Source organism: Bombina bombina, chromosome 11 (genome assembly GCF_027579735.1).
Source record: "Bombina bombina isolate aBomBom1 chromosome 11, aBomBom1.pri, whole genome shotgun sequence".
NCBI lineage: Eukaryota > Metazoa > Chordata > Amphibia > Anura > Bombinatoridae > Bombina > Bombina bombina.
In genome coordinates, this window is record NC_069509.1 from 170,593,698 (window position 1) to 170,618,031 (window position 24,334).

Sequence of the window (24,334 nt, forward strand, 5' to 3'; positions counted from 1 at the left end):
GCGTTAATCCCTCAATAGTATCATAAATCTGTAATGCTCGTTCATGAGACGCACATGCATATTCCGCCTCCTGCTTGTTAATTGGCTACATACAGGTATACCTCACTTTACAGCGATTCGCTAATACAGCGCTTTGTGGAGCTGAAGTTCAACCTCCAAGGATTTTGAAACAGTGCTGTACTCATTGTGAGATTGCTAGAAAAGTGAATGGCACCATTTTGTTATGCTTAGTTCACTCTGCTTATAGCATTGCAGTGCAATCTGTGTCTCAGTCCTATAGTCTGGCAAATTTTACTACAGTAATTGTCACAATTTTACAGGTACAGTATTTATTGAATATTAATTGAATACTTGCTGTGCTAGTGTTAAACTAAACGTAGCACTATTGCACCCCTAATATATGTTAGTTCAAACACTGAAAAGAAAGCTAAAACTGCCTTGTTTCATTTTAAGGCGGTTTTCACTTTACAGCGGGGCTCCGGTCCCTAACCCGCTGTATTAGCGGGGTATACCTGTATTGTTACTCAGAACGATTGTGTTACAAGTTACAGCAATCTTTTGATAACTCTGCTGTAATCATGTTTGCCAATATGGAATATGCCCTGCACTGAATATTTGAATTTATAATTTGTCAATAACTGATCTCATTTGACGCATGCACAAATAATAAGGAAGTAGTTGAGGGGAGGAGTCGGACTGCAAACGGAGAGTATTATAATATATAATTTTTTATAAAATGTAAAGACAAATATAAAGTTAGCGACTAGAATGCGGATATATTATTCAATAGATGTCAGTAGTCCATTGGCCTGAAATTGACCTTCACTTTAAAGAGTCGGACCATTTTTATTGAGAACCTGGGTTATGCTTGCTTATTGGTTTGCTAAATGTAGCCACCAATAAGCAAGCACTATCCAGGGTGCTGAACCTAAAATGGGCTGGCTCCTAAGCTTTAAATTCCCGCTTTAAAAAAAAAAAAAAAAAAAAAAAAGATAGCAAGAACACTAAGAAAAATTGATAGGAGTAAATTAGAAAGTTGCTTAAAATTGCATGCTTTATCTGAATCAAAGAAAAAAAAATTGGGTTTAGAATCCCTTTAATTCACTGATCTGTTCCGCTAGCTCCCAACAGTGCATTGCTGCTACTCCAATAAAGGATTCCAAAAGAATGAAGCAAATTTGATAATACAATTTTACACCACTTTCCAATTTACTTCTATCTGAATAGCAAAAGACAAATTTGCATTTCATGCCCCTTTAAATATGAAAGGAAGTGTATACAGTCTTACAGCAGACATTGACAGGCATAATTAACTAGAGTGTAACTCAAAGGGGCAGTCAAGTCCAAAAAAAACCTCATGGATTTAAATAGGGAATGTAATTTTAAACAACTTTCCAATTTACTTTTATCACCAATTTTGCTTTGTTCTCTTGGTATTCTTACTTGAAAGCTAAACCTAGGAGGTTCATATGCTAATTTCTTAGACCTTGAAGACTGCCTTTAATCTGACTGCATTTTGACCACTAGAGGGCATTAGTTCATGTGTGTCATCTAGATAACATTGAGCTCATGCACGTGAAGTTACCCTGTAGTGAGCACTGATTTTCTAAAATGCAAGTCCGTCAATAGAACTGAAATAAGGGGGCAGTTTGCAGAAGCATAGATACAAGGTAATCACAGAGGTAAAAAGTGTATTTCTATAAGTGTTGGTTATGCAAAACTGGGGAATGGGTAATAAAAGGGATTATCTTTATTTTTATATAACAAAAATTCTGGTGTTGACTGTCCCTTTCGGAAACCAGTGAATGTAATAAACAAGGTACATAAAATTTACTTCTGATACCCAACTAAGTTCAAGAGCTATTACTCACTGGACAAAAAAAAAAAAAAAGATACAAACACTAACTGGTGTCATTTCCTACAGCTGCACAGTTTTGTGCCAGTTGCACATGTTTACCTCTGTATTTAACCCTTTAGCAGGGGTTAAGCACATATGTTTGAGAGAGATTTGTCAAGACGTTAAAGGGACATTTTTTTCTTTCATGATTCAGATGGAGAATACCATTTTAAACAACTTTCGAAAGTACTTCTATTATCTAATTTACTTAATTCTCTTGATATTCTTTCCTGAAAAGCACATCTAGAAAGGTTAAGTAGCTTCTGATTGGTGGCTGCACATAGATGCCTCATGTGATTGGCTCACCCATGTGTATTGCTATTTCTTTAACAAAAAATATCTAAAGAATGAAGCAAATTAGATAATAGAAGTAAATAGGAATGTTTAAAATTGTATTCTCTACCTGAATCATGAAATAATATTTTGGGGTTTAATGTCCATTTAACAGCTCTAAGAACAGTTCTTTCCTGCTTGATGTATAAAGAGACATAGGAAAAGAAAAATGCATTAGGGGGAATACACGTCACTATAAAACAGATGTTGAAAGCCAAGCTACCCTTGGCAAAATTCTCCCCCTAGCAAAAATTCTCTACACAAAACCACTTGAAAAAGAACAAGTTTAAATCTGATGGTGGAGACACATGGCTCATGTCTATGGATAAGCAAATGTGAGAGGCCTCAAAGTTTAATGGTAGTTTTTTCTTTTTTCATAAAGTCCAGAAGATTTAAAATAAAATGTGCTGCATTTGTTTGAGGAAAAATGCAATTCCTTTGCAGATAAAAACAAAACTGCAGAAAGCAGTGCTGTAAAAAGCAGGCAGTATAAAATAAAGCGTAAAGAGTGGAAAAACAAAGAAGAAAAACAAAAATAAAAAACTATTGCAAAGGTAGCTTACTACTGAAGTATAGTGTCGCAAATAATTGTGCACCAGTAATCATCAAAATGCACTTGTAGCGGTTTGTTGACAATAAGTCAGATAAGAGCAACAACCCGGGATAGGAACCAGATCTTTTACGAATGAAGGAAATGTACTTAACATTCCAAGAAATTATGCAAGTGACACGCACACTATTACATATGATTAGCAGAAATTGGATAAAATGTATAAACATTTAGGAAATCTAACTGTATACAATACTTGCAATATATTGATGAGCTAATAAACAAAAGAAATGCTCTAATCAGAAGCAGGAAAATGCTGTAGTAGGCGTAAAGAGCTCTTTGGATGGGTGGGCTCTGCCTGTCAGCAGGAAACATTCCCTAAACATCATAGCCCAAGGCAACACATTTACATACAAACCATGTGTACCTTACCAAAATGGCAGGGCAAGGAAACATGTTTAGCTTACTGGAAATTTAGAAGGATGTTTATCCAATGGGTGCCAATTATTGTTTTGTTCCATCCAAAAGACAGAAAAAAAAACAAATCATTAACCCTTAGGCTACAAGAGCGCTGCAATGCATAATGTAGAAAGATTGATGCCGTTCACAGCAGTTGCAGTGTTAATTAAAAGGGACAGTCAACACTTTAACATTTTTTGATATTGAAAATAACGTGTGTGCAATTTCTGTCCGAGGACTGGATTCTGATTTGCTTATCAGTTGAAGAAGGCAGCTACGTAATGGTGGGGGGAGTTCGGCATACATATTTACTGGGTATTAGAGTAGTTAGCGACGCTGATTAGGACAGAATCAAGGCAGGAGGGGTATAGTGTAGGCGGACCTCCGTTTTTTTATTTTCAATATCAAAACATGTTAAAGTGTTGACTGTCCATTTAAGGTTTACATGCCAACTTACTCCAGGTTTTCCTTGTAATACACACACTGTGTTCATGTAATATGTTTAACAAACTCATATTTTCAATTAACATCCATAAATACAAGAGAAAAAAGCCTTATTCTGGCAAGGGATGTATAATTTAAATGTAGGGTGGTAAAGAGTTGCATATCTAGTTTAAGTCATTGCAGCTCAGTGTTTGACAGAAAATGTTACCAGCTAAGTGGCATTATGAAGTAGCTTGGGGGGGGGGTTGCATTATGTTACTGCTAAATGCAGCTTAAGCTATCCAAAGCACAAATTAATTGCATATTTTAACAAATTTTACAATATTCTGTGCAGCAAACATTGAAAACAAATGGCTAATTTTATCTTAATATCTTACATTTTAGCCAGACGGTCAGTAAAATCAGCTGTGTGGTGTTCCCATTAAATAGTTAATAAAATAAAAGAAGCGAAACCCTATAACTAAGTACAGCGTAGCTACTCTTTACAATAAGGCGATATCCAAAACATCAATAAAATGACAAAGATAAAAGTAAAGGAGCGCCAATCGCAAAAGTCAGCTGTACAGGAAGAAACTTGTGAATCTATAAAAAGAATAAATGCCATAAACTTAATCTACATTTATGGCAATTATTCTGTTTATAGATTCATAATAGTTTCTTCCTGTACAGCCGACTTCTGTGATTGGCGCTCCTTTACTTTGTGCCCAATAAATAGGTACTGGGGAGAACACTGGCCGCCCGAGTATAAAAATGGGAAGAATATGCTAATCTATTCTAAAGAGTAGAGAGATAGAGATAGAGAGAGATTACAGGTAAACTCAGAAATCCAGGTGATCCTAGGATTACCCAGGTAAACCTGACTACCCAAGCGGCTGTGTGTAAAGCCTGATGTAATGCAATTCCCCCATCTACACCATTTATTTTTGCCTCCGTCTGGGGGTTCAAGGAAGGCGCCCCGCTGATCCTCTGGCATCTACCGCAAGTGAACACTGGGGAATGAGGTTTACAAGGGGGGCTTTGCCCCCCCCCTTCAACCCCCCAGGTGGAGGCAAAAAGATAATTAAGATGTGTGTGAATTACACTGTATTATATGTGTTTGATGCAGCGACTCGATGCACTCAGAAGATTTATCATGTTGTATTAAGCTTCACTTACGGTGATCGCAAGATTTAAGTTATGGGATTGGGTCAGGGGGGTGTCCCTATGATGCTAGGCACGCCCTCCAGACCGCATCTAGGAAGCGCAGTTGGCTTCACGAAAAACGGCCAGTACTTTCTATTCCGTCCTAACTGCGCTAAAGTTTAGAGCGGTTAGGACGGAATAGAATGCCATAATGGCCTTAAAAGGTTAAAGGGACGAAAAATCAGAAATACACAAACACATTTCACTTTTGAAAACAGATTTCAATGTAATCAAAGAAGCATCAAGTGATTTTAGGTAGTATGGATACAAAAAAAACATGATAGATATATATATATAGATAGATATCATGGGAACCATGTCTTCAACATATACTTGTGACTGCCATCCTTGCTGATCTTTCCTACATACACACAACAAATCACTGTCTGGATAGTTCACTGCCTCAAGTTATAGGTATCCGTGGCCTTTCTTTTTCCCCAATTACTATAAAAACTGGTATGTACATAAGATGGAGTAGGAGGACAAACCATGTAACATTTACTTTAAATTAATAGTGAAACAGCGAATATATAAATATATACACACACATACCGTATACACACACGCACATACCGTATACACACACACACACATACCGTATACACACACACACACATACCGTATACACACACACACATACCGTATACACACACACACCGTATACACACACACCGTATACACACACACCGTATACACACACACCGTATACACACACACCGTATACACACACACCGTATACACACACACCGTATACACACACACACATACCGTATATACACACACACATACCGTATATACACACACACATACCGTATATACACACACACATACCGTATATACACACACACACATACCGTATATACACACACACATACCGTATATACACACACACATACCGTATATACACACACACATACCGTATATACACACACACATACCGTATATACACACACACATACCGTATATACACACACACACATACCGTATATACACACACACATACCGTATATACACACACACATACCGTATATACACACACACATACCGTATATACACACACACATACCGTATATACACACACACATACCGTATATACACACACACATACCGTATATACACACACACATACCGTATATACACACACACATACCGTATATACACACACACACACACACATACCGTATATACACACACACAGATATATATGAGGCCCCTACAGCGCTACTATGATGCCTTCAGTGTCACCTTATGCCGTTAGTATTCTCCTAATAAACCTATTACAAGAGGCCCTTTGGGACTTACTATGACAATTTACTGTACTACCACAAGCAAATAGCGGTTCTGTGTTTTGCTCCCTGTTGCGGGGGCCGTACTGATGATTAGAAGCTGGAGAATAAAAAGACCCCGGTGAATGGACAAACAACTGATAACACTACAATATGCTGCAGCTGGGAGACAAGGGGTTAACAACCAAGGCCACAGTTGCAGGATACGATATAAAGCACTTACCCGTCCCCGACCACCACGCATTTTATGGCCTGCATGGCTGTTTTGGCGTCGCAGCTCCCGGCAGCCCGTCAGGTGATTTAATAAAAAAATAATGACAATAAAAGGAAATGTGCTGTAAACTGTCGGTTATCCCGCGGCGCACGGAGACGGCCACCACCCAACGCCCGAGTTCTAAACACCTCAGGAAGATACAGGAAGCCGCCGTATTCGCGTCACTACCGGCCTCGCCTCGAAAATGGCCGGGGGCGCGCCCTGCTGTGCTCGGGGACGCGCGAGTGACGTAAGGGGGGAGGGAGCGCGGGATGGGCAGCCATTGTTAGTCACTCAGGACATTCCAGAGCAGGGTTGTCTGTGATACTTTAAAGGGACGTATCATATCTTGTTTATGAACAAATATTTTACTAAAGGTGTTTATTTCCATTTTCAGAAAGCTTTTGGCTAAGCACAACTAGTCTTTAAAGGGACATAAAACTCACCATTATTCTTTTATGATCCAGATAGACAGAGCATAGTTTTATACAACTTTCTAATTTATTTCTGTTATCAAATTTGAATAGTTCTATTGGCGAACATATGGGGTGAGCCAATGATAAGAGACATAAAGTACAGCCACCAATCAGCAGTTAGTTCCCAGCAGTGCATGGCTTCTCCTTAGCCTCCTTAGGTATGCTTTTCACCAAATGATACATAGAGAACAAAGTAAATTAGATAATAGAATTCATTTGGTAAGTTGTTTCTGATTCATGAAAGTAAAGAAAATAGGGTTTTGTGTCCCTATAAGACTCACTGACTGCTAACAACTCCCACTGGTTTACTGGTGGACAATGACGCCTCACATGCAAAAAAAATGTGTTTTCTTAGTTATGGAACAGCTGGGTCAAATACTAATAATACATTTTAAAATATCCTCTTTAAGATCCACAAATAAAAAATACTGAAATCATCCACCATTTTAAATATTTGGCTGTGTAAGATATTTTCCAGATAGTTCTGCATGTGCACTGGCCAAATCTGGCCACTAGCAACATAATTCTAACTGTCCATGATTTAAGGGATTTTCCAAATGTGTGAGCCCCCCGCATTTTATTTAATAGGTGGATGGGACTTGGGAGTTTTGGGGCAGGGATGAGTGCCCTGGAGATGGTGTCACAGAGGTGCCAGGCAGCTCACGGGTGACAATGAGAAATGCCAAGACAATGCCTGGGGGTTCTGATGGAGTGGATGGGGGGTTAGGTGGACCCTGATACACATAGTGAAGGAGGAGGGGCCGTAAAATAGAGCTTCCAAACTAGGACTGAAAAATGAAGGCCAGATGAGAGCTGTCACAACATCTATAATCTCCCCCTTCCCCTTTTTTATTTTCTAAAAAATACATCTGACTGCCCAAACCCTACCCAAGAATACCCATGCCGCACACCACTCATGCTCAGCCTTGCCGATCTTAAAGTGATGGTAAACTCTCCCCTTTATAAAATCAGATCTGGAATGTAAGCGCTATTTTAGATGAAGTTTAATTCATTAGCTGTAATGAAGATGCAGCATAACTTAGTTATTAATATAGATATGAAATTCAAATACTGCATGCTCCTCCGCCCACTTCAAAAGTAAACTTTTCTGTGAGCTAACAGATTGAATTGTTGTCCAATCAGCGCTCTCCCCATATGGCACTTTTGTTGTAGCTAGAGCATTGATTGGAGTGTAATTCAATCATTTAGCTGACAGGAAAATTGACTTTTGAAGTGGGTGGTGTAAAGTGGGGTATTTGAATTTCATATCTATATTAAAAACTAAGTTATAGCGCATCTTCATTGCACATGATGAATAAAACCCCATCTAAAATAGAGCTTACATTCCAGATCTGATTTTTAAAAGGGGAGAGTTTACCATCACTTTAAAGTACAAAATCTCTTTAATTATGATGACAAATACTTTATTCTTCTAAGCATGTGCAAACGTGTTATTCAGCATTTGGTATAGAAACATTAGCTGGAAATGGCTGCAGCAGCTGCATTTGGCTGTTTTCAGTGCCAGATATATTAGTGTAAAAGAGCAACACATAAATATCTGGATTTGCACAGATATTTGCGTGTTGCACTTTTATACTAATAAATATGGTCGAATGGCGCTGCCTGCGGCCATATTTGGTATTAGTTTCTATAATGAATGCCAAATACGAATTTCTGCACATGTCTTCATTCTACATAGTAATTAGTAAGTACATGACTCCACCCATAACACGCCCTGAATCGTCTATCCAATTTCAGCTCCGCCCACAGATCACGAGTGAAGTGCCCCCTCCCACACACACACACTATTTGTAATTTCTGGAGAAACCACTGGCAGGAGGGACAATGAGAAGACCTTTAATCCATGACAATACCACAATATCTGGGACAGGGATGGTTGGGTGGTAAATTTATATTTAGCTTTGTAGTCAATGTTTAGCACCCCAAATTATATGAGTTAGAACCTCTGCTGAAGTAAAATCTTAGTAGAATCAAGATTTCTGGTCATGTGATTGTGGTCATAGCAAGGCGTATTTAAATATTCAGTGATGGGAAGTGTAAGTGTTCATAATCACTGTTCCTATTTAAATTACAAAAGCTGGTTTGGGGAGCATCCGTAATGAGAATAATATAAATTAAAATGAATGTAAACTTTCATCAATTAGTGCCCGTTTTTTAAAAATACTATTAAAAACAGGGGCACTGTCATTGATGAAAGTTTACATTGCACCATATATTTACAAATACTTACCTTTTACTTCTTCAAAGCCGGATCGGCATCTCCCGCTTCTTCAAAGCCGGATTGGCATCTCCCGCCTGCAGGTCCTCTGTAAATACGTCACCAATGGCGAAACCGGCTTCCTCCAAACACGGCTTCTCCCCCCCCCCCCCCCCGAGCATACCATCTTGTGAGGCCCTGCCATGATTGGAGGAAGCCGGTTTCGTCATTGGTGATGTATTTACAGAGGGCTTGCAGGCAAGGGATGCCGATCCGACTTTGAAGTGAAAGGTAATGTATTTGTAAAATACGGTGCAATGTAAACTTTCATCAATGAAAGTGCCCCTGTTTTTAATAATATATTTGAAAACATTTTTGAAGTTTATGGATCCCCCTCCTCATCCTCCCACCACCTTGACCCCCCCCCCCAAACAGCTCTTTATTATTCCCCCCCTTCCACTGCTCCTCGCCATGTTTGTTACTGGCAGTTAATCTGCCAGTGACACATTATTCTTATTTTTTATTTATTTATTTTTTATTTAATATCTTTCTTTTTTTGTAGTGTAGGGACCCCCTCATCCTCCCTTCTGCAAGATCAAATTGTTATGTAGTGTAAGGCCCCATCCATCTCTCTCTCTTCAAAACCATTTTCCATAGTGCAGGGCCCCATCCCTCTCTCTTTTTTCAAAATAATTTTCCCCTCCACATCCAGACTCCGCTCCCACTCGGTACCAACGGGTGATCTTTACAGAGAGTAACACAGACAGTGTCACTCTCTGTAACAATTGTAGATTTGGCTTCATATGGTAAGGAAGCACAATTAGTCCTCCATTACCATACGAAGGCAGATGCCTTCTGCCCCCTGGTTGGGGCCGCAACATGCACCTCTGTACTGGATGTAAGTACTACGTCAACACAGTACACTGGGCAAAGTACAGTGCTGGGTGACGTATTACCTGTGTCCATGTGGCACAAGGGGTTACAATAAATAATTGATAATTAGTAAAGCTATTCCCAAAGATAAGTGTAGTTGCAAACACAGACCAGGCAGCACAATCCTTTTGACAAAAAAATAAATAAATATATGTATAAAAATTGTTGTTTGGTATTGTATTATACTGACACAGAGTGTTAAATATTTTATCTTTTGTTATTAATAAATTATTACATGTTTAATATACTTAATCCTACAAGTATCAACTAATTTATCTGCAAAAATCCACATAGACTTTAATTGTGATTTCCTGTAGAAAATGATTAGATAAGCTCTTCTAAAGCAGTGATGGCCAACTTCCTAGCACACAGGGGCCACAGATCAATATTTTAGTAGCCTTGAGGGCGGCATAAATAAAATGTGGGTATTTAATAAATAATATAAAATGATATAATAGATTTAGAAAAGGTTGCAGGGTACCTTTTATCTGATGAGGGCTCTTCTAAGTTGTGGTCACCCCAAAGCACACATCCTCAGTTACACTTTTTCCTAGGGCCTCAAAAACTGGCACATATTGTTAGTTCTGCTTTTCCTAAAAGGAAGCAAAAGCTAGTGCCAAGGGCCGCATATAGGCCGTGGACCACCAGCTGGGCCATCTGTGTTCTAAAGGGTTAGAATCTACCCCAATATGTAGGGTTGCCACCTGTCTGGGAATGACCTGGACAGTTGGGGTTTCTGTTTGTGTGTCCGGGTTTTGAAGCCGAGTCAGGCTTGGACATGAAAATGTCTGGGTTTGGTGGAAAACAGCCAACATACTGCACATGTCTACAGTTATTTCTTTCTTGCATGTGTGTGTCTGTAAGTGTCTTTGTGTGTGAGAGAGTGTGTGTCTTTGTCAGTGTCTTTCTGTGTGTGTGAGTCTGTGTGTGAAAGAGTGAGGGTATTTGAGTGTGTCTTTGTGTGTGAGAGAGAGTATATATGTGTGTGTTAGTGTGTGCGTGTGAGAGTGTTAGTGTCTTTGTGTGTGAGAGAGAATATGTGTGTGTGTTAGTGTATGAGAGAGAATGTGTGTGAGAGAGAATGTGTGTGTGTTAGTGTATGAGAGAGAATTTGTGTGTGAGAGAGAATATGTGCGTGTTAGTGCATGAGAGAGAATGTGTGTGTGTGTTAGTGCATGAGAGAGAACGTGTGTGAGAGAATATGTGTATGTTAGTGTATGAGAGAGAATGTGTGTGTGTTAGTGTATGAGAGAGAATGTGTGTGTTAGTGTATGAGAGACAATGTGTGTGAGAGAGAATGTGTGTGTGTTAGTGTATGAGAGCGAATGTGTGTGTGTTAGTGCATGAGAGAGAATATGTGTGAATTAGTGTATGAGAGAGAATGTGTGTGTGTGTGTGTTAGTGTATGAGAGAGAACGTGTGTGTGTTAGTGTATGAGAGACAATGTGTGTGAGAGAGAATGTGTGTGTGTTAGTGTATGAGAGTGAATGTGTGTGTGTTAGTGCATGAGAGAGAATATGTGTGAATTAGTGTATGAGAGAGAATGTGTGTGTGTGTGTGTGTGTGTGTTAGTGTATGAGAGAGAACGTGTGTGAGAGAGAATATGTGTGTGTTAGTGTATGAGAGCAAATGTGTGTGTGTTAGTGTATGAGAGAGAATATGTGTGAATTAGTGTATGAGAGAGAATGTGTGTGTGTTAGTGTATGAGAGAGAATGTGTGTTAGTGTATGAGAGAGAATATGTGTGTGTTAGTGTATGAGAGAGAATGTGTGTGAGAGAGAAAGTGTGTGTTAGTGTATGAGAGAATATGTGTGTGTTAGTGTGTGAGAGAGAATATGTGTGTATTAGTGTATGAGAGAGAATGTGTGTGAGAGAGAATATGTGTGTGTTAGTGTATGAGAGAGTATGTGTGAGAGAGAGAGAGAGTATGTTTGTGAGCATGTGCAAGTGTGTGTGAGAGAGAATGTGTGTGTGTTAGTGTGTGAGAGAGAATGTGTGTGTGTTAGTGTATGAGAGAGAATGTGTGTGAGAGAGAATATGTGTGTGTTAGTGTATGAGAGAGAATGTGTGTGAGAGAGAATATGTGTGTGTTAGTGTATGAGAGAGAATATGTGTGTATTAGTGTATGAGAGAGAATGTGTGTGAGAGAGAATATGTGTGTGTTAGTGTATGAGAGAGTATGTGTGAGAGAGAGAGTATGTTTGTGAGCATGTGCAAGTGTGTGTGAGAGAGAATGTGTGTGTTAGTGTGTGAGCATGTGCAAGTGTGTGAGAGAGAGAGTATGTGTGAGAGAGTATGTGTGTGAGCATGTGCAAGTGTGTGTGAGAGAGAGAGTACGTGTGTGTTAGTGTGTGAGCATGTGCAAGTGTGTGAGAGAGAGTATGTGTGTGTGTTAGTGTGTGAGAGAGAATATGTGTGTGTTAGTTTATGAGAGAGTATGTGTGAGAGAGTATGTGTGTGAGCATGTGCAAGTGTGTGAGAGAGAGAGAATATGTGTGTGTTAGTGTATGAGAGAGAATATGTGTGTATTAGTTTATGAGAGAGAATGTGTGTGAGAGAGAATATGTGTGTGTTAGTGTAGGAGAGAGTATGTGTGAGAGAGAGAGTATGTTTGTGAGCATGTGCAAGTGTGTGAGAGAGAGTATGTGTGTGTGTTAGTGTGTGAGAGAGAATATGTGTGTGTTAGTGTATGAGAGAGTATGTGTGTGAGCATGTGCAAGTGTGTGAGAGAGAGAGTATGTGTGTGTTAGTGTGTGAGAGAGTATGTGTGTGAGAGACAATATGTGTGTGTTAGTGTGTAAGAGAGAATATGTGTGTGTTAGTGTATGAGAGAGTATGTGTGAGAGAGTATGTGTGTGTTAGTGTATGAGAGAGTATGTGTGAGAGAGTATGTGTGTGTTAGTGTATGAGAGAGTATGTGTGAGAGAGTATGTGTGTGTTAGTGTATGAGAGAGTATGTGTGAGAGAGAATATGTGTGTGTTAGTGTATGAGAGAGTATGTGTGAGAGAGTATGTGTGTGTTAGTGTATGAGAGAGTATGTGTGAGAGAGAATATGTGTGTGTTAGTGTATGAGAGATTATGTGTGTGAGCATGTGCAAGTGTGTGAGAGAGAGAGTATGTGTGAGAGAGTATGTGTGTGAGCATGTGCAAGTGTGTGAGAGAGAGAGTATGTGTGAGAGAGTATGTGTGTGAGCATGTGCAAGTGTGTGAGAGAGAGTATGTGTGAGAGAGTATGTGTGTGAGCATGTGCAAGTGTGTGAGAGAGAGAGTATGTGTGAGAGAGTATGTGTGTGAGCATGTGCAAGTGTGTGAGAGAGAGAGTATGTGTGAGAGAGTATGTGTGTGAGCATGTGCAAGTGTGTGAGAGAGAGAATGTGTGAGAGAGTATGTGTGTGAGCATGTGCAAGTGTGTGAGAGAGAGAGTATGTGTGTGAGCATGTGCAAGTGTGTGAGAGAGAGAGAGTATGTGTGAGAGAGTATGTGTGTGAGCATGTGCAAGTGTGTGAGAGAGAGAGTATGTGTGAGAGAGTATGTGTGTGAGCATGTGCAAGTGTGTGAGAGAGAGAGTATGTGTGAGAGAGTATGTGTGTGAGCATGTGCAAGTGTGTGAGAGAGAGAGAGTATGCGTGTGTTAGTGTGTGAGCATGTACAAGTGTGTGTGAGAAAGAGAGTGTGAATATCGAGTTGGTGTTTATGTGCTATTTAAACAAAAATACCAATATGTTTTAACTCTCCTTTGGGTGACCTTTCCTGTTTTGTATTTCTCTTGCTTTAAAAGGTCTGTTTAGTTACAAATCAACTTGCTCTTAAAGGGACACAAAACGCAAATTTGTTCTTTCATGATTCGGGTAGAGCAAACAATTTTAAACAACTTTCCAATGTACTTCTATTATCACATTTTCTTTATTTTATTGTTATCCTTTATTGAAAAACATTGAGGTAAGCTCAGAAGAGTGCACATGTCTGCAGCACTATATGGCAGAAGTTTTGCAACGTTATACATTAGCAAGAGCACTAGATGTCAGCACTATTTCCTGTCATGCAGTGGTCCAGACGTGCACTACCTATCTAGATATCTCTTCAACCAAGAATGAGGGGGGGAAAAATCCTAATAGAAGTAAATTGGAAACTTTTTTTTATTATTTTTATTGAGGACAATAACTACAAATAACATCAAATCCTTACAATATATCAAATATTCACATCATATCTGAACTGAGATATGCATAAAAGGAAGGATGTAGTCCTCTTTTTTTCTGCCCGTATTGCAATATTGTAGGCCACTCTTGGACCTATTAAACTGCTTTAGTCCAAGGGGCCGATTTACTAAAGTGCTGACGGACATGATACAATGTAGCGTATCATGTCCGCCGCACATCAATAAATGCCAACAGCATACGCTGTCTGCATTTATCATTACACAAGCAGTTGTTGTGAAGTGCTTGTGCAATGCCGCTAACAGGGGGTGTCAATCAGCCCTATCGTATAGGATCTGGCGGATTGATGTCCGCAGCTTTAGAGCAGACGGACAAGTTATGGAGCAGTGGTCTTTAGACTACTGCTTCATAACTGCTGCCTCCGGCAAGCCTGAAGGCTCACGCTGAAACAGGGGTATCATGCTCCGAATTCGTCCCCCAAGACTAGGGGTATAAATTACACATAATATAAACACGTAAAGAAAAATTGCATCTAAGAAAAGGTTAAAGGCAAATTGAATAGATCAAATGGGTTATAAAGATGCATATGCTTAAAATTGGACAAGATTATAGAACATAAAACAATATTATACAAAAAGCAACAAAGCAGGTATGTCAACATATTTAGCCAGTATATACTGTAGAGATATCTTGAAAATCTTACAGGGGTTTGGTCTATATAGTGTGTGTCTATAATATCTGTATTAGGGAGTTTTGGTTTACTACCCCGGTGTGTAGTTGATTCTATCATCCCCAATCCATAAACTATGCTAAGGAAGTCAGCTAAAGGCCAGTGAAAGATAGGCTACCATAAGAGTATTTATGTGTATACATACGGGGGCATTCCCATTAATGTATGATGAGGATTAAGTCCGGAGTAATTAGCAATCATAAGGGAGAGGTGTGAGGAAGTTACTGCATGGAGTATATATGTTGACGCTTGATATGCAATATCATAATGCGGCTCTCAACCGTTGCCCCGGTCGTGGGCCACAGTGTCAGAGCCTATCAAGAAAATAGGTCCAGTAGTCATTGGTATGCCAGTGCCCATTGCTAGTATTTCTAGTGTTTTTGAAATTCTCCCTTAAAGATAGGATATATGAGCCTTGTCCTCATAGTTGGAGAAGCCCATATTCCCATGGTATTTTAATAAGGATTGGGTTTGCTTGGGTACTGTGCTAGAGGGCATATGGTATAATATATTTCAAGCATCCATTAAATAGGATTTAAGGGACAGTATACACTCATTTTCATATAACTGCATGTAATAGACACTACTATAAAGAATAAGATACACAGATACTGATATAAAAAGCCAGTATAAAACTGTTTAAAAACTTACTTAGAAGCTCTCAGTTTAGCTCTGTTGAAAAGGTAGCTGGAAAGCCCACTGCAAGTGGGAAATAAGACACTCCCCCCTCCCCCTTCTTTTGCATATGAAAAGACCCTTTACACAAACAGGAGCAAGCTGAAGAAGGTAGCTGACGGTATTCTCATAAAACTTTGGGGCTTGGTTAGGAGTCTGAAAATCAGAGCAATGTTATTTAAAAATAAGCAAAACTATACATTTATTTAAATAAACAAACTTTATGGGCTTTATAAATAGATCATCTACAAAACATTTATGAAAAGAAAAAATGTGTATAATGTCCCTTTAACTGTATGAGTAAACATTCTGAATCTGAGGAGACCTGCTGAGAACAACAACATAGACTAACTTTGTTAAGAGGGTAAGTTTAAGAAAAAACTGAAACATTAATATGTGAACAGAGTAAAACTTTCTTGTATAGGTAATTGTAGGCTATGCCTCTCCTAATACAAAGATATAACCTCCTTCATGCGGGATACATACGAGTATTCTCTTCTGTAGGTTTTAATTGAGACCATGTGCACTGTATCACATTCTCATTGCGTTTCATGAAACCCAAGTGTTCAGTTATTGGCCCAGTTGTATAGAGCGCTATCCCAAAATCAAGACATGGTTTATCATGAATATGAGACAGAGACCAAGTCGGTAAGATTAGGGCTTTCTGGTGTTTATCTATTTTCAGCTGACTAAAAAGGTACCTGATCGTCTATGAGGAGAGAAAAGTCCAGGTGCATAGGAAGATCAGTGTAAGGTCTGGCTGGTAAGGAGCTAGCAGAGGCAGATAATGTGTAAGTCCTGTTGGCACCTGCACCAACCTAGGAGCCCCCCAAACTCCTGCAAAGGCACGACACCAAGTGATGTCTCATCTGTCAGCCCGTCCACACATATGAAACACTGCCAGGCCTCACGGATAGAGGTGTAGCTGTAGGTGTGTTTGTCGCATCGATATGCGGTAGTATACTTGCCAGGTTGAAACTGCTAGTCGATGGAATATAATAATTCTTCTGGGTTATATTGGCCGATGAGGTGTAATTGCTTTTCTGGGGAATCGCTGTGTGTTTCAGTGGCTACATAGAGGATGATGGGTGCTCTTGATGTGTGAGTTTCCTCTGAAGGTGAGGTACTACAGGAGTGCTTGTGGCCACTTCCTCATACTCTTGAGGTATTGCGTCCAGTGTTCCAGTTGTAGTCTCATGTTTTCGGTATTTGAAGTGTTTATCAATCAGCGTTTGACCGCTCCGGATCTCTGTTCGGACACGCCCCAAATTGGAAACTTTTTTTAATATTGTATTCTCTTTCTGAATCATGAAAGAAAAATGTGGTAGCAATACTTCAGTATGTGGGATGGTAGGAAACTGTAGCAGTTTCATACCAGAATATTTGCTGTTTAATGCAGCTGCAAACACATATATGAAGTCATTATTTACTATCTTTGCAATTAATTTGTATACATTCTACCATGGGAAAAAATCCTAAGGGGTACTTAAAATTCTATCTGGAGCATATAATGGTAAATATGTACTATAAATAATTGCTTTTAAAGTCAAAATCTGAAAAACAAAATCTGAAACACACTTCTATGCATTTAAAATTCTGTTTTTGGAAGCATTTTTGCAACATACTAATTTCTTCAAAAATACTTTAAAGCTTTTGTGGAACCTTCTTCTCATGTGCACATGACCTACTGATTATACGGTGATCCATGAATGAGTGTTCCAGCGTGGAGTCTGAACATTTCTTTGTGGGGTTTATACAATTCAAGTACATACAAAGAAAGAAGCGTTCTACCAGGAACGAACAACAGCTAGTTCTATGGTGATTTACCACCCAGGAGCAGCCTCTTTTAGACCAGTGTGCTTTTCACAGAGGAAAACTTTCTTGAAGCACATCAGTCTGATCCCAACAAGTAAGGTCAATCCAGCCTCGGAATACCAGGCAATTCCCCTCTGAACAAGGAACATGACATTTCGGCCTCCTATGGGCATCGTCAGTGAGGTGCAGTCACATTCCTCTAAGCACACTGGGCAAGGAGTCCACGTTTGATTTCCCCCATCACCCATAGGGAGACTTCCCCAGGGTCATATTAATTTGCATACAAAGAGAGAAGCGCTCTACCAGGAACGAACAACAGCTCATCAGCTAGTTCTATGGCGATTTACCACCCAGGAGCAGCCTCTTTTAGACCAGTGTGCTTTTCACAGAGGAAAACTTTCCTGAAGCACATTAGTCTGATCCCGCCAAGTAAGGTCAGTTCAGCCCCGAAATACCAGGCAATTCCCCTCTGAACAAGGAACATGACAACCCCAGACAATCGATTCGGCCTCCGACTGAGCAACAGGTCCCCAGACATTGACCAGTTGCTCAGTGTGCCTAGAGGGATATGGCTGCACCTCACTGAAGAGGCCCACAGTAGGCCGAAACGTACGTCTGGGGTTTTGCTGTCTCTCTCATTCAGAGAGGGATTGCCTGGTATTTCGGGGCTGGACTGTACTGTGAAGTCAGGATCAGACTGATATGCTTCAGGAAAGTTCTTCTCTGTGAAATGCAGATGTTGAGCAAAAAGAGGCTGCTTCTTGGGTGGTAACTAGCCATAGAACAAGCTATTATGCTATTGTTTGTTCCCAGGTTGAGTGCTTCTCTCTTTTTATTTATGCAAATTATGACACTTAGGGAAGTCTCCCTAAGTGTGATGCGGGAATCCAGACGTGGACCTGTTGCTCAGTGTGCCTAGAGGGATATGGCTGCACCTCACTGACGAGGCCCACAATAGGCCGAAACCTACGAGTGGGGTTTTGCTGTTTCTCTCGTTCAGAGAGGGATTGCCTGGTATTTCGGGACTGGACTGTACTGTGAAGTCATGATCAGATTGATATGCTTCAGGAAAGTTCTTCTCTGTGAAAGGCACATGTTGAGCAAAAAGAGGCTGCTTCTTGGGTGGTAACTAGCCATAGAACAAGCTATTATGCTATTGTTTGTTCCCAGGTTGAGTGCTTCTCTCTTTTTATTTATGCAAATTATGACACTTAGGGAAGTCTCCCTAAGTGTGATGCGGGAATCCAGACGTGGACCCGTTGCTCAGTGTGCCTAGAGGGATATGGCTGCACCTCACTGACGAGGCCCACAATAGGCCGAAACGTACGTCTGGGGTTTTGCTGTTTCTCTCGTTCAGAGAGGGATTGCCTGGTATTTCGGGACTGGACTGTACTGTGAAGTCAGGATCAGACCGATATGCTTCAGGAAAGTTCTTCTCTGTGAAAGGCACATGTTGAGCAAAAAGAGGCTGCTTCTTGGGTGGTAACTAGCCATAGAACAAGCTATTATGCTATTGTTTGTTCCCAGGTTGAGTGCTTCTCTCTTTTTATTTATGCAAATTATGACACTTAGGGAAGTCTCCCTAAGTGTGATGCGGGAATCCAGACGTGGACCCGTTGCTCAGTGTGCCTAGAGGGATATGGCTGCACCTCACTGACGAGGCCCACAATAGGCCGAAACGTACATCTGGGGTTTTGCTGTTTCTCTCGTTCAGAGAGGGATTGCCTGGTATTTCGGGGTTGGACTGTACTGTGAAGTCAGGATCAGACCGATATGCTTCAGGAAAGTTCTTCTCTGCAAAAGGCACATGTTGAGCAAAAAGAGGCTGCTTCTTGGGTGGTAACTAGCCATAGAACAAGATAGTATGCTATTGTTCGTTCCCAGGTTGAGTGCTTCTCTTTTTATTTATGCAAATTATGACACTTAGGGAAGTCTCCCTAAGTGTGATGCGGGAATCCAGACATGGACCCGTTGCTCAGTGTGCCTAGAGGGATATGGCTGCACCTCACTGACGAGGCCCACAATAGGCCGAAACGTACGTCTGGGGTTTTGCTGTTTCTCTCGTTCAGAGAGGGATTGCCTGGTATTTCGGGGCTGGACTGTACTGTTAATTCAGGATCAGACTGATATGCCTCAGGAAAGTTCTTCTCTGTGAAAGGCACATGTTGAGCAAAAAGAGGCTGCTTCTTGGGTGGTAACTAGCCATAGAACAAGCTATTATGCTATTGTTCATTCCCAGGTTGAGCGCTTCTCTCTTTTTATTTATACAATTCAAGGTTTGAAAAATTATAATTATATGTTTTGCCTACAATATTTTTAGTTGCCATTAAATTGTAGATTTTCTACACATTGTTTTGTTTGTATTCCTCCCTAAATATAATATATATAAATTAGAAAGTTGCTTTAAATTGCATGCTCTATCTGAATCATGAAAGAAAAAACGTGGGTATAATATCCCTTTAACTTATATGCTACAGCCTTCTCAAGCAAGCAAAAGGTTAAAGGGACAGTCAACACCAGAATTTTTGTTGTTTAAAAAGAAAAATAATCCATTTATTACCCATTCCCTGGTAACTTCAGGTGCATGAGCTCAATGATATATATATATATGAAACACATGAACTAAGGCCCTCTAGTGGTCAAAATGCATTCAGATTAGAGGTCTTCAAGGTCTAAGAAATTTGCATATGAACCTCCTAGGTTTAGCTTTCAACTAAGAATACCAAGAGAAAAAAGCGAAATTGGTGATAAAAGTAAATTGGAAAGATGTTTAAAATGACATTCCCTATTTAAATCATGAAAGTTTTTTTGGCCTTCACTGTCCCTTTAAAAGAAGTTTTCACCCTGTTACGATGTATCCAGTAACACTGATGCAGAAGAGGTGACTCCTACACAGAGGTATATTTTATCCTAGGGCTGCAGCAGATTGTATGGGGTAATTCTTTAAAAGTATTTTTTCACACTCCTATTCTCTATATAATCTATAAATATTGTATTTAATCACTTTACTGCAAATCCGTGAACCTTATCTAGTTTGGGTGCAAGACCCCTCCCTCCACACATCCCTGCCCTCTACTTCAGAGAAATATATATGAGGCAACCATTAGCTAATATAGGGCCATATTACGAACGGAGCGCAAAGTTGCCCTCCACTCAGTAATACCAGCGCACGCAAATCTGCGCTGGTATTATAAGTTAGCCACAATGCAAGCACAGCCTCGTGTTTGCATTGCATGAAAGCTTTGCGCTCACAAGAGCATGCTTACATGGGCTCCATGGGGAGCTTTGTTCTCATGCCATGAGACACACGACTGAGAACCTAGCGGAGCGAAGGGGGTAGGTCTTGCATCGATGGACAGGAAAGTAAATAAAGATAGCAAGATAACGAAGAAAAATTGATAATAGGAGTATATTAGAAAGTTGCTTAAAATCTCATGCTCTATCTGAATCATGAAAAAAAAATGGGTTTAGTGTCCCTTTAAGTGTGCATATCATTAATAAGAGAAAAAAAATATGACCAGCTTTAATTTTTGTAAAAATAACTGCACAAAGCAGTTTTTAGGGGTTAAAGTGAGCGGGTAAGGGGTGTTAGAAAAAAAATAGCACTGAAAAGTGCCTTTCATAGCTGTCTAGTGTCCCTTTAAGTTTGGGGGCAATTGTGGCACAGTTTTAAAATTAACCAGAGATCTGATCTCCGGTTAATTTTAGGATTGCCATTTGCTACCGCGAGCTCACAGTAGCATTAACCAGCCACTTATAATGGCTGGTTATTTATTGTGTGCCCTTAAACGGGCGAATTTACTAGACATGTGCAAAAATTCATACTTCTTCTCTTTCTTTGGCATTTACTTTGATCTAAAACCAGATATTTGATATCAAAAGTGCAATTTAAAATATTTAAATAGCTGATTTCTAGGTATTAAAAGCGCTCTTTTTCAAGTTTACTCACTAGGTGTGTTACAGTATGATGAGCTTGTTTTTTTTACGTTATATATGAAAATGTGAGGATTTTGAAGTTTACAGATAGGCTTGTCTGTTTATCCCAGTAGTGGTCTTATTATAGATAGCTAGACCATTACAGCACTAACACATGAGGAAAATAGGCAACTTGACAAATGGAGGCCTGCACTGAAATAAGCATGGACATAACTACTATGGGGTTTTCAGGTGATCCAGTTGCTGCTATCATTAACATATATTCTTTGTGTCCCCATATATAAATATACAAACATATTTATTGCAAATATGTGCAGAACATCTGACCATTTAATAGTTTTAGATAGTAACCCTTTTAATATGTCGGGTACTGGGAGATTAGGCAAAATCTCGAATCATATGATATATGGAACCCATAGTATTCTACACTATTTATTTTAGTTCTGCTAACATACAAACCAAGTACTAAAAGAGGGGTGTCTTGCAGGGGAATAATACATGGTAATACAACAAATGTAAAGTGTTTTTTTACTATAGGCATGTTGTTTCGCCCTCTTTGGGGCTCTTCAGTATGATGTAGGTTTTATGTTATTGGACTCAAGCATTGATTTTAGGTTTACAGCTATATGCCAGTTTTGCTGATGAATACATTAATTTTGTAACCACACTTCCAAATAAATGCTTGAGCAGAACAGCAGCACCAACCATAGACAGCCTGTTGGGCTCATCCCTCCATTATATTAATCTTAGCAAAACACAAATATATACTTATCTGTGCAAAATTGCAATACTTAAAATTCAAAATCCATTTAAATATAATGGGCAGCCCCATAGTAAAGGGTGGAATGCTCGAGGACATCAGCATCAACCATAATGACTTGAGTGAGAAAGAGCCCCAAAGTAGCGAAACAGGCTGCCTATGGTTGATGCTGTGTTATTTAAGCCTCATGTATCTCACAGATTGCTACACTACTGGTTTAAACTGACAGGAGCATAAGGGGTGCCATATTAAAAATGCATTTTAAATTAGTAATACACTCTGTGGGATAATTTATATATTCTAGCCATTGTATATTTATTCCTTGCTGAACTAAATTAAATGGAGGGTTTATCTCACTCTATTAATAACAATATATTTATTTGGTACAATGGGAGTCCCTGCTCTAAAGGATTTCCATGGGTGTAAGTGCAAACCCTGTTCAAAGGAGCTTACAATCTAGTGTTTCAGTGCTTTGCTCAAAGAGCTTACAATCTTGTGTTTAGTTTAAGGAGAACTTACCTCTGGGTACTTACAGTGTAGAGAAATAAAAGAAATCCCTGATATAAGACCACACTCAGCATGTGACATACCACTAGTCCCTCTGAAATCTTCAAACTTCTTGCCATTGCCATAGAGTATTCCAGTCTTTATTATACTGCTTACCAGATATGAATCAGTCTATGCACATCTTGTAAGGATTTTTCATCCAATGCAAGACGATAGGTGCATGACACACTGTATCACATAATGCAGTATTTTTTTCAGTTTCTAATCTGAGGTAAAAAATACAGGACCTTCCCATGGCATATCAAATATTGTGCTTCACTAGGACTCTCTGCTTCAAAAATCCAACAGTAGTTCTTGTCCCACGGTGACTGTAGACATTCAAGTTTAGTTTCACAGATATAGTAGTCCTTGTTCCAGGGTGCTGCAGTTCTCAGATAAAATTGTAAACCAGCTGCAAGGTGCTTATAACCTAGTGCTGGTATTGATGTCTCTATGCCAAGCCATTACATTAAGGATACAAGTGCAAACATATTAATCAATTTGTATTCTCTTCGCCAAGATCCTTAACATTATTACATTATACAGATGTGTGCAGTGAGAGTGGATTTAAGCCATTCAATTTGATTTAATATCCGTTTATTAAAGTTATAGCAGTGTAAGTATAATTATTCTTTATTGTTGGTGTTATGATTCAAGTTCTAGTGTCATAGAATCGATTTCTATGTTATATTAATAAGCCTTGAAATATACAGAAAGCTTAAAATATACAGAACAAAATTAAAGCTAAAGATTTTTATGAAATGGGAAAGTACAGGAAAAGCATGATAGAAATGTGAGAAATTATCTCACTGCACATGTCTGTAGGCTCTTGGAGCAGGATGTGTATTTACAATCTAGTGTGGTAATGAGATGTCTTGCTCAAAGAGCTTACAAGCTTGTTAATCTCAGATAATCTTACCTTAGATACTTACAGTTCAGTAAAATAAAAATAATTAAAGGACATCTACCATCAGCAAGTATACTGCTAGCCAGATACGCATCAGTTTGATTTGAATTTATTTCAGATCTCCGGTTGTCTTTTCTTTATCCGGGTCAAGCAGGAAAAACAGCTGCATCAGATGCTGCACCTTACAGTACAGTGTTTAATGAGGGTCCCAACACCAGTAAGTTTGCAGCATATAAATTTCATACCCATGCCGTGGGGCCTTTACTAAAAGTCCTTGTTTTAGAGCATTTGCAGATTAATGATGCAGTAATTCTTACCAGCCTTAAAGCTGGTTTAAAGCCTTTACTGCAAGCTGAAAGTCTTATAAAGATATGTAGAGGAAGCACAGAAAGGCATTGGTGTGTCCTATAGTTATGGCTATAATACTTATAATGCTATGTTTAAAATAATTATTTTAAAAATTAAAATAGTTATTAAATTATATGTAAGAGAGTGTGAAGATAATATTGATCGTTATTATGTTCAGTTTGTATGCTATGTTTTGTCTCAGAGTACTGGTTCCCATAGGAACCTACAGAGTTTAAGCTGTTACGTCTGTAATTTATCTGTAATATTTTACAATGTATATAAATGTGACTTAGTATTATTCAGTTACTGAGTTGGGGTGATCATGGTAACACTACTTGTAGCAATTGGTGTTCATACCTGCAGCTCCCACCGGATGCCATTTGCATTGTGTTGGAGTTAGTCACTGTTCTTCATACCAGCACATATAC

The 24,334-nt window shown here is 39.3% G+C and overlaps 1 protein-coding gene across 1 annotated transcript in view; it reads right to left on the reverse strand.

Moving 5' to 3' along the window:
• The window catches only part of RAC1 (Rac family small GTPase 1), a 37,415-nt gene extending 30,840 nt beyond the window's left edge, over nt 1-6,575 (reverse strand). Inside the window, exon 1 of the mRNA XM_053694637.1 lies at nt 6,375-6,575. Within this exon, the coding sequence (XP_053550612.1) occupies nt 6,375-6,409 (35 nt within the window). The 5' untranslated portion in view covers nt 6,410-6,575. The remainder of the gene's footprint in view (nt 1-6,374) is intronic.
• Between the last annotated feature and the right edge of the window lie 17,759 nt (nt 6,576-24,334).